Consider the following 18110-nt stretch of genomic DNA (forward strand, 5'->3'; position numbering starts at 1 on the left):
ACACACAAGAGTGAACCTCCTCCCTTCAGCTTCTGTGGACTGCTGCTCGAGCTTGCTTTATTCCTCTGGCAGCGTGTTTGTTTTTGTCTGCATATGTGTGTACCAAGAAAGACAATGCTCATGTTTTACTCAAGGTGAGAGGGGAGTGGAGTGAACATAGATAATTCCATTATTGGCATTCACTCAGTGTTTCTACAGATGTTAATTGCTGCATGTGTTTGTGCCTGTCTGTGTAAGTGAAGTCTGTTCAAGCTCCCACCCCAGTGCTTCTTTGCTTACCCTTCCCAGGGTGCACCAGTGCAGCGGTCCAGGTCCCTGTCTCCAGCCGGCAGCGCCGGGTTCGGAAGTGAGAGGAGAAAAGAGGCAGAAGAGAGGATTCGAGACCTCGAGGAGCTGCTGCAATTGAAGGTAATTACTTGCCAATGTATACAAATAAATATAATGTCTTAATCTTTTCCACCCCTCTTAGAACAGTTTATTTATCCCCAAGTTTAGAGTACAGTTCTCACTCTGATTCCTTATGGTCGAACTTTATTTTATTCGTCTTTTTTTGCATCTTTTGTCTGTGTATCCCTGCATGACAGTGTTTCTCAAAGTGACATTGAACTACCCGAAGAAGTGGTTTGCTTCAAAAAGCACATTTGTTGTTGCTATATTTTGGTGACATCTGTTAGTATCAGTTTGAAGGAGCTGCTTGTTGCTGTGGCCACTAGCTTAGATATGATTGCTGCTATCAGCTACTGGTTTATATAGAGGTCTGCAAGAGAGTAACAGTGGTTCAATTGCAGTACTGCTGCCACTGCCTCCTCCGTGACCTTCTCTTACGGTGTCTTTCACACATACATACGTACATGGGCGCACACACAAGCAGAGTGTGCGTAGGCAGTGAAGCAGCAGGAGAGAAGCCGCTCTGGTGAAAGCGGATGCAGCCATTTTTCTTTCTTTTTTTTTATCCTTAAACGAATCAGCTTTATTGGTCTTTTAACCTTCACGTGCTCTGTGATGTTCTTCTCAGACTATTCTTCGTCCTCGTGTTGTTTTCAGTGTCTCCAACTGGCTGCAAGCAAAAGAAAAAAAGTTAATTTTCACCCCCGTGTTGCACTTTCCCCTAAAGCTCACTGCCTTTAAAAAACAAATCTCTCTATCTTCGCAGCTGACCAACGAGTGAGTGATTATCCAAAGGTCATCTCCCTTTGAACACAATCCCAGGAACGCATTAGGCACCATTTCCTTGTCAGATCTGAAGTGTCTGAATTACATCACTGGCAGACACCTCGACAGTAATGCTCAACATAGATTCAGACAACACGCATGACTGTCTTAGTTAATGGTGCCATTTACTTGTCTGCTGTTTGAGGGGCATTTAGCAAAGGTATGCACAGAAAAACGTGACTACATTAATGAGGGCATTTGTTCAAGGCATGATTTAGTGGTTTTTGTCCTTTGCTTGTTTCTGGAAATAAGCAAAATGCCCTCTATCAGTTGCACTTGAGACCTTACCTTCAGCCTCTTACTGTGCAGTACTTTGCTTGGTTCAGTTCGCTGCTGTGCAGTTTTCCAGTCCTTTCCAACAGAATGCTTTTCAAATTGGGTACGGCAGCCATACCATTGACATGTTGACCTTAGCTGCGAACAAACAAACAATTCTCTTAATAACGCCCTCCTTTTTTTCTACTTCACACTTTGAAGTAAAAAGTAGCTGTTGCTGTGTAATTATTTTTCAGCTTGAGAACGTCCACACATGTGTTCACTGACTGAGTGGGGCTGTATTGATCGGTGGGCAAGGGTCTGTGGCCTGATGACCAGAGCTGGTCTGCCCAGGGGGAAGCTCTATAAGGAGCCTGGGAAGCCATGATGTGGCTAATGCCCTGCCACTTGCACCATCCCACCCCCCCGCCGCCCCTCCATCAGTCAGCCACAACTCCTCTGTGTCCCCCCTCAGCCTCTAGTTCCACCAGTTAACACTGCTCTGGTCTGGCCCCTTTCATTAAAGCCCTGTTTTTGAGAGGTCGGGGGCTGCTCGAAAGGGCTGACGATGTCTTGCAGATGTCCTCAGTGAATAATCCGCACTAGGGAAAATCCATACTTGTCACATCGGCAGTGTGGATGTGCAGTGCGCGTGTGTGCACACACATTGTGTGTGCACACACATTGTGTGTCCAGCGCATATTTGTGTGCGCTCTCTCTCTGTTCTCTTTGTCCTTGTTAATAATAACAGGGCCGAGGGCTCGCATTTCCCTCTCTGCAGGGTAGCCGTGTCATATCAGCAGTAAACAAGCTCCTTCCCTTCAGAAAGCACTCGACAACTCTCCCTAGCCTTGGCCACTCAAGCAGAAACCTGTCCTGCACCCTTCCTTTCACTTTTCCTTTTCCTCCCCCCTCTCTCTCTCTCTCTCTCTCTCTCTCTCTCTCTCTCTCTCTCTCTTTTCCCTCTCGTACTAATTTCTCAGTTCTCTTTCTCTTTTCTCTACTTCCGTGAGCTCTCTGTCTCTTTTTCCTTACCCTCTTTCCACCTCTGTTTGTCCTGCCTGTTGAAAGAATTTTTTCCATTGCCCTCCCTGTTAAGGTCAATGTGATGAGGGAGGAGGGATGCCCCTGACAAGAAAAATCTATATGTTGTCTTCTCTTAACTCCTTCTTTAAAGCAGGAGCCCAATCTCGTTCTGTTTTAATAGCTGTCAACAGCAACAAACCCACCACTACAACCCCATATCACAACACACGGTTGTCATCAGTTGGTAACTCCAGTGAGTTTGTTTCTTTGCTGGTTAGCGTGAGCGTGCGTGAGTGTGCAGGCCTGTTTAGTGTACAGTGGCACCAGCGACTTGTCATGTAAACGCCTCATTTTAATGATGCCTCAGTTGACCAGAAGGAGTGGAAGCATTTGTTTGGGAGAAACAAGGAAAGTGGAATGAATCTTGACCGGCTGCTTTCTGTTAGGCCGAGATGTTTCAGCTGCAAAGCAGCTTAAATATGTTGGTTTCTTATATTTCATGCCCAGTATGGGCTGTATCAGTGCAATTGCGGCAAATTCCCTTCTTCTGTTAACTTTGATTTGAGTTACCCAACTCAGGACGGAATGTTGCCATTGTGCTTTACAGATGGAGGAAAATGAAGAGCTGAGGAGAGCTCACGATAAACGTCGTGAACGCCTGCGTTTGATTCAGACCAACTACAAGGCAGTCAGAGATCAGCTGAAAGAGATGGAGAAATCAAATGGCATGTGAGTACACACTTTACTGTCTAACATTTCATAATAAACTCTTATCTCACAGGAAATTATGACTGCAAATGAATGGTGAAAGATCAAAATATACAGAACCCACATCTTCATAAAATAAAACCTGTGCATACACAAAGCAACTGGGATAACCTCCAGTTTCACTACGCAGCAGTGAGTGAGAGACACTTCAAAGCATATAACTCGCCTTGCCTTATGTTAAAAGCCCTGTGAAACACTACAACCCCCTGAAACCACTCACAAATAGTCTTAGGGCCCCATTGCGCTCCACATGTTGTCTGACAAGACCTGAGTTCTGGATTTGGGAGAGTGGGAGAAATTCCGCTTTTTTCATCTTTGAAAAGCTCAGAGGTTTTAAGCCCAGTCAAATTGGCCCGTTTTGTGCCAAGTGTATGTGCTCTTCGTCTCTTCTCCCTCAGCGTTCATTAAGATGTGAGAGCCAGAGGCTGGAGGTGTCTGGTCCTGGGGGTGCAAGGTGTTTGAGAAGGCCTGTGGAGGAAGGCTGCAAGAGGGAGGAGGGATGAGAGCCATTTCCTGTTTTGAGCTGCTATCTTCAGCAAAAACCACGGGATTTTTTACACAAAGTGGAAAATGTGCTGGAAAATGTCATTAACATACGGGTCTTTTCTTTGTGTTGTCTCCACTAGTCGTTTCCCACTTTGCTGTCTATTTCTTTTCTCCACCAGCGTCATTAAGACCGCTCAGAGAGTAGCTAAAGGTGCGTATATGTGGTGGCCGTGCGGGAGCGAGGTGTTGACCCCGTCAGCTGTTTTCTCTCTGGGTTAATTAAAGAAAACAGCAGTGCAATGCGAGCCCGTGTGAAAGTGGAGTGAGTGCGAGAGCGTGTTCAGCCCTAGGCTCGACTCGGCTCATGTTAGCTCAGCGCGGCTCAGCAGCATGTGTCTGAGACAGTGGGAACAAAGACGGCCATGTAGAGAGAGCCTCGGCAACGTTTCGCTGTTACGAATGAAACACTCTGAATGGTAACATTGATTTTTGTTAAAAGAAAGCATGCATGTTCCTTTAATAATACAAACAGGGATTTAGTTCAGTATAGAAAGCCTAATGTTAGATTTCAGTCTATCAGTGTCAGTGTATCTGTGTTTCTTGAGTGATTTGACATGAAATTGATGCAATAGGCAGCTTTGCCCTTTTCAGTCTTCCTTGGCACCAACCAGTCACTCAATGTTATGATCTTGGCATTCATTTGGCATTAGGCCACATCCTTAAATAGCTGTTAAGCCCACTGGGGTAATGCCCGCCTGAATGAGAGACAATAGAAAATGACTTAAATACTCCCATTAGTGCTAGGAAATCAGGGGCCTAACAAGTCAGCGGGGATAGACGTTGACTCTCATTGCATTTCGAGCTTGTTAGGGATGTCCCAACAGCTTCCATGCTGCGTTGTTGTAGATGCAGGGGGGTCAGTTTGATCCCCTTTGTGTTCCTGACCAAACGATAAATGGGTAAGTGCGTCTCTCTTCACCTGCCTGTACGAATGCATTTACTTATTTGCCGCGTCCGTCAGGTTTAGAAATGTTTAGACAGTGTCACAATTTTTTTATTATATTTCGTTTTTCAAAATGACCCTCTGGTAAAGGTACTTTCAAAAGTGCTGTGTTGAGTAGTGATCCAGCGTGTTTCAGATATTCTTTAGCAAAGTCTATTCCTATTCTAGCATTTTATCCTTGGGGCTGATGAGTGTTTTGCACCTTGTGGTGAACCCTTTGTATTTGCTCTTGTGAAGTTTTCTCTTAATGTTAAATTTTTCAAGAATATGCTCACCTGCTTTAGAGTGTTTCTCATGTGGCTGAATGCTGTGAAGGGTTTTCTTTAGTATAGAAAGGAATCCTGTACTCGTAGTTTTTTTTTAAAGATATACCAAAGTGTCGATGTAGCAACAACTAATGTTTTTGCTATCTCTCCAATGTATATCTAATAAAGTTCCAGCCTAATGGCATATTTCATTTACTTCAAGGGCGTCGTCCACATGTTTTATGTCCACCAAAAACGGCATCCTAATACAAATGCCACACATTAAATCAGCTCTAGACTATTTAGCTGCTTTACTGATGAAGCAAGAATAAAGGAATGTCCCATAGCTATCTATGACAAAACTACATAGGCAAGAAAAATTTGTAAACTCACTGGAATTACCAGAATGTTTCAATTTTTCCCTGAAAATGTGGTATGATCTTTATCAAAATTCCAGTTATGTTCAAAAGTTTTTCTTTTGTCAGTCTCCAGCATTGCCCAGCAAATTATTGATTAGATGATTGGTTTGTGTGCAATCAGCTGCCAAAAGATGTCAGCAATGTGTCTGTTAGCCAGTCCCGCCCAGAATAGAACTGCCAACCAATCGCAAATCAGAAGAACAGTCCATCGGCTGATCGGTATGCAGGCAATGTGCAGTTGGCCAGTCCCAGTGAAATCACCCTGCCATTCACCATTACTGCACCACCATATTTTCCCAAAATGGTGTGAAGAAGAGAGAGAGAAAAACCCAACTTCTTATTTATATTAGAGAAGGGAAAACGTTTTTTAATCAGACTGGGGATGATGGGGGTGAGCAAATAAAATTAAAGGTTATTAAAGCATCCGTACTCTGATCAAAGTTGCGCCCATAAACAGATTCCCCCTGATTCAGAGCAATTAGCCGCAGCAGCGTGGAAAAGTTCTCTCTGTTTCCTCCTGCTTAATAATGGAAACAAGGATACCATAAGGGAGGATGCACTGAGGCCTGAAGAAGATGGCTCTCTCATGGCTCCATGTTCAACAGCTTTTAGGCCCACTGTAAACAAATTAAAATGTATAAAGCTTTACCATGACTTAATAAAGCTTCTTGCACATTTCTTAAGTAATGCAGATGATACACTGCAAACCGGAAATTGCACAGGGAGAATTGAAACAGCTGTGGGTAAAAGATCTTGTACTTACTCCAGGCACTTTTAATGTAGGTTTGGCTTCATTCATTGTGTGCTTTCAGAGAAATGTCAGTCTCTGTGCCTATAGAGTACAGTAAGGTTATGTATTAAATAGCTTTAGACTCTGGGAAACTAACACAATACTCCCATAGCACGCATGTACGGCCACACAACTACACTCTAAAGAAGTTCAAGGGCTTCAAATTGCTCACGGGGGCATTAGCAGTATTAAATGAAAACATTTGCCATTCCTCAGTAGCTTCTAACTCCCAGTCACCAGGGTTTAACTAGTATTAGCATAGCACGGCGGCATCTAGATAGCCAATAATGACCATGGGAAAAGGACCCCTCCGCAACAGCGACCCTCACAATCCATTTCCACACCCCTGCCACATTGATCGAGTGAAAATGAGAAGTCGGTGTGTCTGTGTGCGTGACAAAAACGGTATTCTCTTCTCATCTGCTTCTTTTGCAATCTGTGGATTTCTCACTAAAACCTGTTTTAGTTTGCAAATGAAAGGCTAATTGGAATTGAATGTGTTGGGCTCTGGCTGATTGATGAGTTGGATGTGTGCAGGGATGCAGTTGGGGGCAGTGGCGATGGTGTGTGTGTGTGTGTGTGTGTGTGTGTGTGTGTGTGTGTGTGTGTGTGTGTGTGTGTGTGTGTGTGTGTGTGTGTGTGTGTGTGTGATTTGAAATGGGAAGTTCAATGGAGGCGGCAGCTACTGAGCACAAAGTGTCATTAAGTATTCATAAGTGAGGTGTAGACATTTGAATGACCTCGTTTGCGAGTGTGTTTTTGCCATTATTTACATTTGCATGGCACACAGGGAATGCTCCACTGCCCTGCCACACGGGCAGTGCCCTGGGCTTTAACAAACATGCATACGTCGGTACATGATTTGCCACTGAAATGTCAAAGTCAAGGCTGCTCATTTGAATACTGCTAAAGATGGCTGAATAATAAAAACACAGCAACACTAAGGGGCCTTGTTACCCAGAGTGAATTGGCCAGAGGCAGCAAGTTGATGTATAGTACCAACAATTTTCCCTTGTTAGTAGGTTTACTTTCCTTATGTCCGTATGTGTGCCAAGTGAGCCTGTGTTTTTCAGTTTCGCTTGTCTATGCATCTACACTTTGGTCTTCTTTTGTTGTGTGTCTAGGCCAGGTGGAAGGATACAGCGTGCAGCGCCGTGGCAGCTGCGGCAAGAGGACAGTGATGCTGTATGGAATGAGCTGGCCTACTTGAAAAACCTCACCAGAAAACTCTCTATTGAAAAGTAAGTTGCCTGCATTAAAAATTCCCTGCCTGAAAACTTCCAATCTTTAAGTTGCAGTAGACTTGTTAGCTCACATGTGCACCTAGAGTTTAGCAACAGTACTGACACTCCCAGCTTGAAGTTACTTGAGAGATGCTTTTCATTTCATGTTACTTCTTTGTTACTTCTTCTCTTTGCTCCTTCTTTTGTCTTTAGTCTGTCTCTGGATGTAGTGTAGCCATTGTCTTGTTTGATCTAGAGAAGCCCCCTGTAACCGTACCACTAACACTGACCCTCTGCAGTGCTACACAAAGCTTGGCCTAAAGCCATGGTCTACCTCTCTCCAGTCTTCCCTAGCCTTCACCTCTGCTCACCTCTTCCCTTCTCTATCTCGTGCCTCTGTAACCTCCCCTTACCCTCTTCCTACTTGTCTTCCCAGTTGTCTCCCTCCGGCCTTCTGTGATGCTGCAGTAGGCTGAGGCCAGAATTCTAGTACTTCCCCACCACCACCCCCTTCATTGCTTTCCCCTCTGCTCACCCCCCTGCCCTGTCCTCCTAATCCCAGCTGAGCTCATTATGATATAGCCCGGCTGGCTCTCTCCAAGCCTGAGCTGTCCGAGCTAATTACAGGCTAGCAGCCCTAGTGCCGCTGATGCTGCCTGTTAAGGGATGTCCGTCCGCCTGCCTGCCTGCCTGGCCACGACTAGAACTGAGCAGACCCGAGCACAATATGATATAGAGGCGGGGCGTGTGGGAGTGAACAGACCGCAGTGAACATGCAGGTTCCTTGGAACTGACCTGCAAGGAAAACCACAAGGGATGGAGAGCTGCTGGCCTCCTTCCTAGCTGTGCAACTGCCTCATCCTTAGGGGTTGGTGTTGATCCCCCTCATGTGCCCCTGACCAGCACTCCACCTCATTTCCTTCTTTCCCGGCCCTCACATGCGACCTCACGACGGTCGCTTGTGGAAAGTAAACTTGGCTGAGATGTTTTTAACTTGCACTTTAGAAACAAAACCTCTCAATTCCAGGGCAAGCATCTTCACACACGTACAGCTCAGCAGGTTCCCTGTCACTTTTCCCATCTTTATTCTGCTCCTCCTTTCATACCTGTTGTGAGAATTAGCAGGAGTGAAAATAGTTTGGGACTGTGAACAAAGCCAGCTTAACCAAAAAGCTTTACTTTCCCGCAACTCACAATGCAAATTTCAGTTGAATGAGTCCATCCTAGTGCAAATAATCAAAGACGGTCCTGTTACCCTAAAGCAAATGCCAGGAAAGACTTGGGGCATGGAGGGAAAAATTTGCTTTTCACTGACTAGTATTATAATAAATGTGTTCATAACAGTTCTGTCAGATAAGTGTAATTGTTGTCTCATAACAGCTAAAATAAAGGCCCTTATTAAGCTTTAAATAGCTAGTGGTTGGTTTAGAGGAGAGTCTCTGTATAAACTCTATTTGTTTTTCATTTGGTTTCCTCATTGTCATGATATCATTCACAGATGCCTTCTTTCACCTTCTCCAAAAACAGCACATTTAAAGCACTGTCTTGAGGCCCAAATGACCATTTCCCACAATGAATATTGCTCTGATAACTTGTGCACAGTGGGTCCCTAAAGCACTAAGAGAGGGTTATCAAAACCAGCCCCCTGTAATCTAAGCACTTGAATAGCAGGGTGAGGAGGAAGGTGAAACAGGTCTGTTCTGTTTTGTTCGCTGATTTGTCGGCTCCCTGTGGTTTAATTTAAGGATGAATTAGGCAACAAATTACTTATTATTTGACAACTTTTTACTTGAAAATCATAGCAAACACCTATTGCGTGAACTTGCAGGAAGGATGACTTTTCATGTAACATTAATAAAGGTCTCTTTGGGCAGCACACGCAGCTAATACTAATTTGTTGAGTTTTGAAATGCTTTTGAATGAGTATTATTTTAGGCTCAAGTCTGTATGAATATGAATCAGGTCTGTAAACTGGCAGCACTTTATAATAATGTCACACTATTATGCATTAGTAAGGTCTTAGTTCCTTATTAAGAAGTGCTTAATTAATCATTTATACAGCATTGCTCTTTAGTTTGTCATTTATAAATTCAAATATATTTATCCATCGTTTACTGTTATCCCATACTGTATACACCTATCACTACTGTATCGCTATTATTGCTGCTATATTAATGTTAGTAATAATCATAATCATAGACATAGAAATAGTAGTATATTTGTATTTATAAATGGCATACTACAGAGAAGTAATGCTATATAAATGATGAATGCACTTGCTAATACCTTTGCTTCAATTCCTACCTCCAACTTGGAAAAAGTCTGTTTCCAAAACAATTGCCTAGAAAACAGGATAAACAGGATGCAATAATTTACAAAATATTAGAAAGTATCACCAAGTCAACATATTAAATGCTGACTTACAGTATTTAATGCACGTCTCCACACTTAAATTTCTCAAAGGTGGCGTGCCAGATTTGGTGACCCCACTTTTGATGTAGCATTAAAAGACTAACAAAAGTTGTGTATTTCCTGTTTCCTGAGAAGTGCAAATTGTTTTATATGGGACTAAGTTTAGATCATAGGCATATGGTGGGGGAAAAAAGGAGGGAAAGCATATCCCTGGGGGAAATAAAATGTGGTGGTCCATTTTTCTAATTGTAATTTTCTAAAGGCCATTTCCTCTTTAGTGATTTGATATGCCATGTTGCATTTGGCACAGCTCAGCTTATGCAGTTCCTTACAGCTGGCAGTGTTGCCAGCACTAGGAGGACGCAGAGCATCTTGATCTCCTCTTTATTTTATCTCCCCTAATCACTTATCTCAAAACACGAACAGATTTTTTTAGCTGCTCTTTCTGTTTAATGCCTCTCAGTATTAGGCTATATTCCTGCTGAGCTCTGCTCTATCATGGTTATTTTGCATTTCATCACAACCCATCTCTCCAGTTGTACCATTAGCCTTCCAATATTAGCTGCTAGTTTTTACAGATACTGCTTTAACAGTCACTAGAGTCACACAGTGAATTTCTTTAGTTTTCCACTTTTCTGTAGTGATCGGTGATGCGGGCTCAAAATTATGTCACAATATTTAAAGATAATTTACTGACAATTTAAAAAAAGAAAAGAAAAATAACTGAGTGTTTTGTTGATGCTTGAAAGCAGCATTTATAAATCTTTTCAAATGCACCACAGTCTTCGATAATGCACTTCCAAATTGGAACTCTAAATATATTGAAACAAGATCAAAGGAGCTTGCAAAGAAAAGCGTCTGGACTTCTTTAAGTTGCTTGAAGACGTTTCACCTCTCATCCGAGAAGCTTCTTCAGTTCTAAGGTCAAATGGTGGAGAGTCCCAGATATAAACCTAGTGGGAGTGACCCCCCACAGAGGGACAAAAGGACCCCCTGATGATCCTCTAATCGCCTGAGCCAAGGTGTGAAACTGGGCGTGGGTCCCAATCAGCCAGAGTTTCGGGTGTGTTCATTGTGAAACCTGGCCCCACCTTATCATGCGAATTCCTGAGGTCAGATGGCCCAGGATGTGAGTGGGCATTAAGGCGTCTGGGAAGGGATCTCAAAACTGGATTATAGATGGCAGAGAGTTGGTGTCGTAAACCACCGCCTCTGTTCAAAGATGGTCGCTCACAGTGGACATAGATGGCTTCTTTCACTCCTCTTTCAAACCATCTGTCCTCTCTGTCCAAAATGTGAACATTGGCATCCTCGAAAGAGTGTCCTTTATCCTTAAGATGCAGATGGACTGCTGAGTCTTGTCCTGTGGAGGTGGCTCTTCTGTGTTGTGCCATGCGCTTGTGAAGTGGCTGTTTGGTCTCTCCAATGTAGAGGTCTGAGCATTCCTCACTGCACTGTACAGCATACACCACATTGTTAAGTCTGTGTTTTGGCGTTTTGTCTTTCGGGTGAACCAGTTTCTGTCTGAGCGTGTTGCTGGGTCTGAAATACACTGGGATGTCATGCTTGGAGAAAACTCTACTGAGTTTCTCTGATACACCGGCTACATAGGGGATGACAATGTTGTTGCGTCTGTCCTTCTTATCCTCCCTCGCTGGTGTCTGGTCTTCTTTTCTCTGCCATCTATAATCCAGTTTTGAGATCCCTTCCCAGACGCCTTAACGCCCACTCACATCCTGGGCCATCTGACCTCAGGAATTCGCATGATAAGGTGGGGCCAGGTTTCACAATGAACACACCCGAAACTCTGGCTGATTGGGACCCACGCCCAGTTTCACACCTTGGCTCAGGCAATTAGAGGATCATCAGGGGGTCCTTTTGTCCCTCTGTGGGGGGTCATTCCCACTAGGTTTATATCTGGGACTCTCCACCATTTGACCTTAGAACTGAAGAAGCTTCTCGGATGAGAGGTGAAACGTCTTCAAGCAACTTAAAGAAGTCCAGACGCTTTTCTTTCCAAGCTCCTTTGACTACGATGACCTGGATGACTGAGAACCTTCACAGACATATTGAAACAAGATGCCAACAGCAGCATTATAGTAGTGGCCCAGTATCATATCCAGTCATACAGCATAAGTCAAATATCAACATAAAAGCTTTAAATTTAAAGTAAAATTATAGTATAGCCACTGGTCTAAACCTTGGTTTTCCATCCACTGTTTGCTTTCCCTGTCATATGGAGTGCATCTAGCCAGTGCTCCATCAACACCCATTTGAGCCATTTGTTCACATTTGGGTCACACATCACCAGCTAGTTGTTCCTCCTCCTTCATAACCTGATTTTACTCAATGGTCTGTTTTGTTTTTTTTGCCTCAAGTGGTGAAACACATGCTGTTTCCACCTTTAGCGGGAACAGTTTACTTGCATATTTTGCAGAGTGCTGTGCTTTGCCAGAGGTTGCTAAAGTAGCTTCCTTTTTAGGCACTAAATGGTCATCAGAGGCTGACACCTGACTCTTGCTCTTAGACATGCCTGGGCTTGTGTCCTTGTTGTACACACTAGGGAACATAAAGGCACGCTGTTGCGAGCAATAATAGCATGATAAGATATTATTATATAACATAAAAACATTTATATTGGTGTTATCACAGCCAGTATGATGTGACATAGCCCTTCTTGCATCTCAATAACATTTCTGAATTGATGCTAGATCACAGCTGTGTTTTTGTTTTTTTTCTGAAACAGTTGTTTGGGCAGCGTGGTGGTGTAGTGTCACATTACAACAAGAAGATCCTGGGTTCTAGCTCCCCACAATCATGATAATTGGATGAAGAGATGGATAAATAGATTTTTTTTAATGGGAAACATTGAGTGTGTGTTAAAAATAGCAGTTTTGGAGGAGACAGTTGACCTAATGTTGTCCTCTTCCCCTCACCCCAAACTGGTCCAGGCAGATGGCCGGGCTCAGGGAGGGCCGTCTGGGGCTCTTGAGGTTTCTTCCTGATAAAAGGGAGTTTTTCCTTCCCACTGTCACAAAAACACTTGCTGATACGGTGTCATGACTATTTTCTCTGTACTAATGTAAGCACTTTGAAGCAGCTGTTGTTGTGAGTTGTTGCTATATAAATAAAACTGAACTAAAAAAAAATTATACACTGGAAGTTAAAGAATGAGTTTAAATATTTCCATAAGGTTTATGTTAACCCATGCTTTGAATGGTTCATCATTAGGGCCCACTTTCATGGTTTTTGCTGTTCATCGATACAAGGTTTCATACAAACTCCTTTATGTAATAATGTCATCATAACCAGATCAGTATAAAGGGCAATGTAAACATTCAGCATTTAAACCTGTTTAGAGTATCTCTTAGCTTTCTCTATGTTTTTTAAACAAAAATAACATCCATCCATCCATCCATCCATTCGCTTGTCCTTTTCAGGGTCGCGGGGGGCGCTGGAGCCTATCCCAGCTGTCATAGGGCGAAAGGCGGGGTACACCCTGGACAGGTCGCCAGTCTGTCGCAGGGCTAACACATAGGGACAGACAACCATTCACACTCGCATTCACTCGCACATTCACACCTAGTGACAATTTGGATTAATCAATTAACCTATCCCCCCAAGCTGCATGTCTTTGGACGGTGGGAGGAAGCCGGAGTACCCGGAGAGAACCCATGCAAACACGGGGAGAACATGCAAACTCCACACAGAAAGACCCCGGCCTGATGTTGGAATTGAACTCAGGACCTTCTTGCTGTGCGGCAACAGTGCTAACCACCGTGCCACCGTGCTACATAATAAGACAAAAAATAATAAGACAAATAAACTAACTGACACCAAGGACTATTTCCTACTGGTGTTGGTACGTAGCTGGAAAGCAACTGTGGGCATGGTATGCTAGAAAATTCGCATTGGGATCATTTTATCTGCCTCATTATGCATCTGTCTGCGGCGCTCCATGTCCGTGCTTGTTAATTGTTGTTAAAGGTCTGTTGGTAAAAAGAGGCAGGATTATTTAGGCTCCATAAACAGAATAAACACATGCAGTGCACCCTCAGACTTAAGATGCTATACTCAGACGACATCAAAGCATAAATTAGCTAGCGATTACTGGGGAAAAAGCCTTTGAGATCATTTGCAGTGCTCCTCTGTAGAGAGTGACCATTATGGACGTGAACCTCCCCAATAAGCGACGTTGACTCTAATTAAGTTTAATAAAGTTTACCCTCATATTCCTCTATTTCTTTTCGTTTCATCTTGATTTGCTAAAAGGTATTAGAAGTAATGAGAGTCTTTTGCCTCCCGGACCAGGGCTTAGTTGGAGGAGGGACACATTTGTTCACACAAACAGACACACAAACAGAATGTTATATGCATTTTCCTAAATTAGACAACTAAGGTTTTCCCTCATTAATTATTTGGAAAGTCAGTTACTATGCTAAAAAAAAGCCATCTTTACACTTACGCTGGTAATTATGTTGCAGGCTTTAGTGGGTCATCTTATCCCAGCGGTCCCCAACCTTTTTTGACCCACGGACCGGTTTATGCCCGACAATATTTTCACCGACCAGCCTTTAAGGTGTCGCGGATAAATACAACAAAATAAAACCAGTACCGGTACCGAAAAAAAAGAAGATTTATTCATAACACATGTGAAAAGACCCAGGAAAACCAAGTTAACGTTAAAATCAATAACAAAATAATGCTGAAAACTGATAAAAACCCTGAAAACCATACATTTCACACCTGAGCCTCAACTCTCACGGCCCGGTACCAAACGACTCACGGACCGGTACCGAGGCCTGGGGGTTAGGGACCGCTGTCTTATCCGATCTTATCGAGACAACATTACAACACAAAGTATGTTCTCACAAACACTATTCATACTTACAGTACAAAACAGTATGTCTTTTTTTTCCTCAAATTTAAAAAGATTTTAATGGACAGGCCTTCTCATTCCCATGTTTAAAAAAAATACACCATTATGATATTGTTTGATTTCATTTTAGGATACCTAACGGCATCAACAAGCCTCTTTAACCATGAGTAAAGCGGACATCCTAGGTTGTGGTTGTAACACAAATCCCCATTTACTTCTCAGATGATTGGCCTATGGCAGGAGTACCAACCTCTTCGAGATCCACTGCTGCCGCTGCCGCTGCATTGCCCACGGCTAAAAGTAGATCACAGAGGAACGTGAACTCCACCAGTCACTGTTTCTGCTGACAGCAGTGGCTTATCCGCTGAAACTCCCTCCATGAACAAACAGCCTCCTAGTCCGAGTTTAACCATGGGGGAAATCTCCCCACACACCCAAAAAACAGGAATATTTCCCCAGTGATGAAAATGCCAGTGGTGTTTTCACTTTCTCACCCTGTTCCCCGCTCTGTGCCGAGAGAGAAACCAAGAGGAGGCTGGCGTGTGAAATCACAATGGCTGCGAATGATGCGTTGCGTTGTACACAATTGTGGAGGAACACTGGCAGTTTGTGCTCTAAGCTGTTTTCGGCGCAGCACATGTAGAGCTGAGATCAAATGACATGGAGTGGATAGCTCGTGGCTGAAGTACCAGCACAGCGTGAGCGCGAAAATGTTTTTTAAAACGGGGCCAAAAGAGCGGCGTGAGACATAGACTTACATTGTAGACCACATCATTAGCAAACATAACACCTGTCTGTTGCCTTTAGTTTAGTTTCTGCCAAGAAACTTCTTTTGCTTTTATGCCTGCTGAGTGTTTTTTTTTCTCTTTTACCTTAGGTGAAGTGGCAAGTTGAGAGGGAATTGAAAATTGTCCGGCTAGCTTCATTTGATTTATCATCCTGATTAAAAAAAAAAAAGAAAAGAAAAAAAAAAGACTCAAAGAACTCTGTAGGAGTTGAAGCTTTAGAGAACATTTTCTCCTTAGCAATATGTAGTATATGACAGGAAATCATGGCTTCATTTCAAATAAATTCCACGTTACTGGAGGTAGTGCAACATAGGGAAAAGATGGGGAAGGTAATTTGTTTCAGGTGCAGGTTGGTGTAGTTTGATGCACATCTAAAACATAGCTCCTTGAGGTTGGAGTTTGAGCTTGTGCCACAACTATATGATGTTGCCTCAATATTTAATTTAAATTCTTGATGCTGCTCGTTTTTGTTTATTACCATATCTTCAGTAGAGTGAAAATACTTTGCCTGTATTTATCAGATTACTCACTCAAGGAGTTGGAGTTCATCCTAATTTGAAATCACATTTTTGACATTTTTATTTCACTAAGAAAAGAGAGAGGTTGTAAAAACTGGAAAGTAAGAAAACAGAAAACTTGTGGGACTAAAAATAAAGATAATTTAACATTTAACTTTAAAACTGAAACAAATGGAACAAATAGCATAGCAGTCAATTCTAAAATGCAAATTCACCAGTGAACCAAAGGTGTTTAAATGTTTTGGGTGGGTTGCACGGTTGCCGTACATTTTCTTCTGGAAAATCTCTTATAGATATGAGCAGAGTCTGCCACAACTGTTACTGAGTACAAGTTGCAGTAGTCTTCCATCTACAGGATGTTATGCTGTGAAACTGCAGTCCCCTGGCCAATGAACTCCATTTGCAATCCAATCTCTTCTTCATCTAAGAAACTATGCTTATCCTTCAGCAAAACTGAAAGTTTTACATATGAGCTTTGGTTGAGCATCAATACCATCAGCATCCAAACAGGCATAAAAAAGAAACATGAGATGGAGCAGGCTCCTTTCACACACTGCATATTTCAGCTCATTTGTCCCATTAACAGCCTGGACACATAAGGCAGTGCCTCTGCTTCATCGACTGGAGTTCATTTATGGAGGAAAATCTATAGAAGAGCGACACATATCCATCTGCTTCCTCACTCCCTTTGGGAGAGTCATTTGTGTACTTATTTAGGCTGTGGTCAGCCATTAGACTATGCCTCTCTGCTGGACTGTGTGGACTAAAATGCTAATTACTTCCCATCCCTTTGCTATGCCGATAACTTCTCCCATGTAATTTTCTTGCCATATGTCTGGAAGGATCTCTTGGTTGGTGTAGCAAAATTAGATTGGTTGAAACAGGTGCCGAGTTTGTGTTAATTGGCATTATGCACATCATAATTCACCCTTACCGCAAATGCCCTTTTACTACTCAAATGCTTCATAATGGAACATGCTTGCTCAGCTTACCACAAGCTTTAAGAATCAGCCAGGAGGAAGACCTGCCTTTGTAATGAGGTTAACTGAGGGAAGAATGCCACTATAGTAGGAGCTTGTTTCTAGTGTTTCTCTTTGACTCCGTGGAGCAAAGGGGAGGGAAATTAGGTGTGTGTTTCAGGTGTGGCTGTCTCAGTGGGTTTGTGTGTATCCTCAGTAGACTTCAGTTGGGGTCCTAATAATAACTTGAAAGTGCAAAGTCTAGAGCATGGCTCCACATAATTAGCCTTTAGCAGGAATCAAGCTAATTGCAGAGAGGTAATTGGGCACACTTTACAGTCTGTTTGTCTGCTGTGATACACACAAACACCCACAGTTACACACTGTACTTTCCCACCTTGGCGTTTCATGTTGCTTGTCACTTTGATTTCCAGATGAATTAAAAAGCATTTTAATTAGTTGATTTCTTCGCCGTGTCATCTTTTTTTTTCCTTGGGAACAGAAGCCAGCAGATAAGATTCGAGTTAAAAAGTCCATTAAAAGTTTCTACATTAATGGCTTCCACAGTGGAATTGAGAGTAAAAGATTCTCATCACACAGTTCTTGTGTTGATTGTTTTTTTGCGTTTCTTTGTTACTCCTTTCATATTTTACTGTTCTACAGCCACAAACCTTTGGAAATAAATGTAGTGAAACTTTACTCATTTTGGGAAACTGAAAATGATGTTCAAAATTGTTGGTTGGTTCTAGTTTTTATGATTATGCTACTAAGTAAAGAAGAAATGCAATTGTCAAATTTCAAATTCTATGATATTATCGCTGTGTGACCTTTTGACATGTGCACTGACCTTGAATTTGACCTTCCTAGTAGCAGGAGATCTGTAATACTGCAAAGTGAACTTAGAATTTTTTAAAGCAAATTGAAATATCCCAGCAGTTTTCATTTTCTTTCACAATATGCTGTTGAAAATAGAAGTGGGCGATATAGGAAAAAAAATTCTGAATAACGTATCGGTGATTCCAGCTGGCAATTTATTAATGCAAACACAGCATTATGCACAATTTAAACTCAACTAAACAATAAACATAGGTGTAATACATACATACATATATATATATATATATATA

At 42.6% G+C, this 18110-nt stretch overlaps 1 protein-coding gene across 1 annotated transcript in view; it reads left to right on the top strand.

Moving 5' to 3' along the window:
- cntln (centlein, centrosomal protein) overlaps positions 1-18110 on the top strand; it is an 82917-nt gene that overhangs the window by 16688 nt on the left and 48119 nt on the right. Inside the window, exons 6-8 of the mRNA XM_005727036.1 lie at positions 289-408; positions 3101-3222; positions 7329-7445. Of these exons, the coding sequence (XP_005727093.1) occupies positions 289-408; positions 3101-3222; positions 7329-7445 (359 nt within the window). The remainder of the gene's footprint in view (positions 1-288; positions 409-3100; positions 3223-7328; positions 7446-18110) is intronic.

This window comes from Pundamilia nyererei, unplaced genomic scaffold, assembly GCF_000239375.1.
Source record: "Pundamilia nyererei isolate P.nyererei 1_Seehausen unplaced genomic scaffold, PunNye1.0 scaffold00022, whole genome shotgun sequence".
NCBI lineage: Eukaryota > Metazoa > Chordata > Actinopteri > Cichliformes > Cichlidae > Pundamilia > Pundamilia nyererei.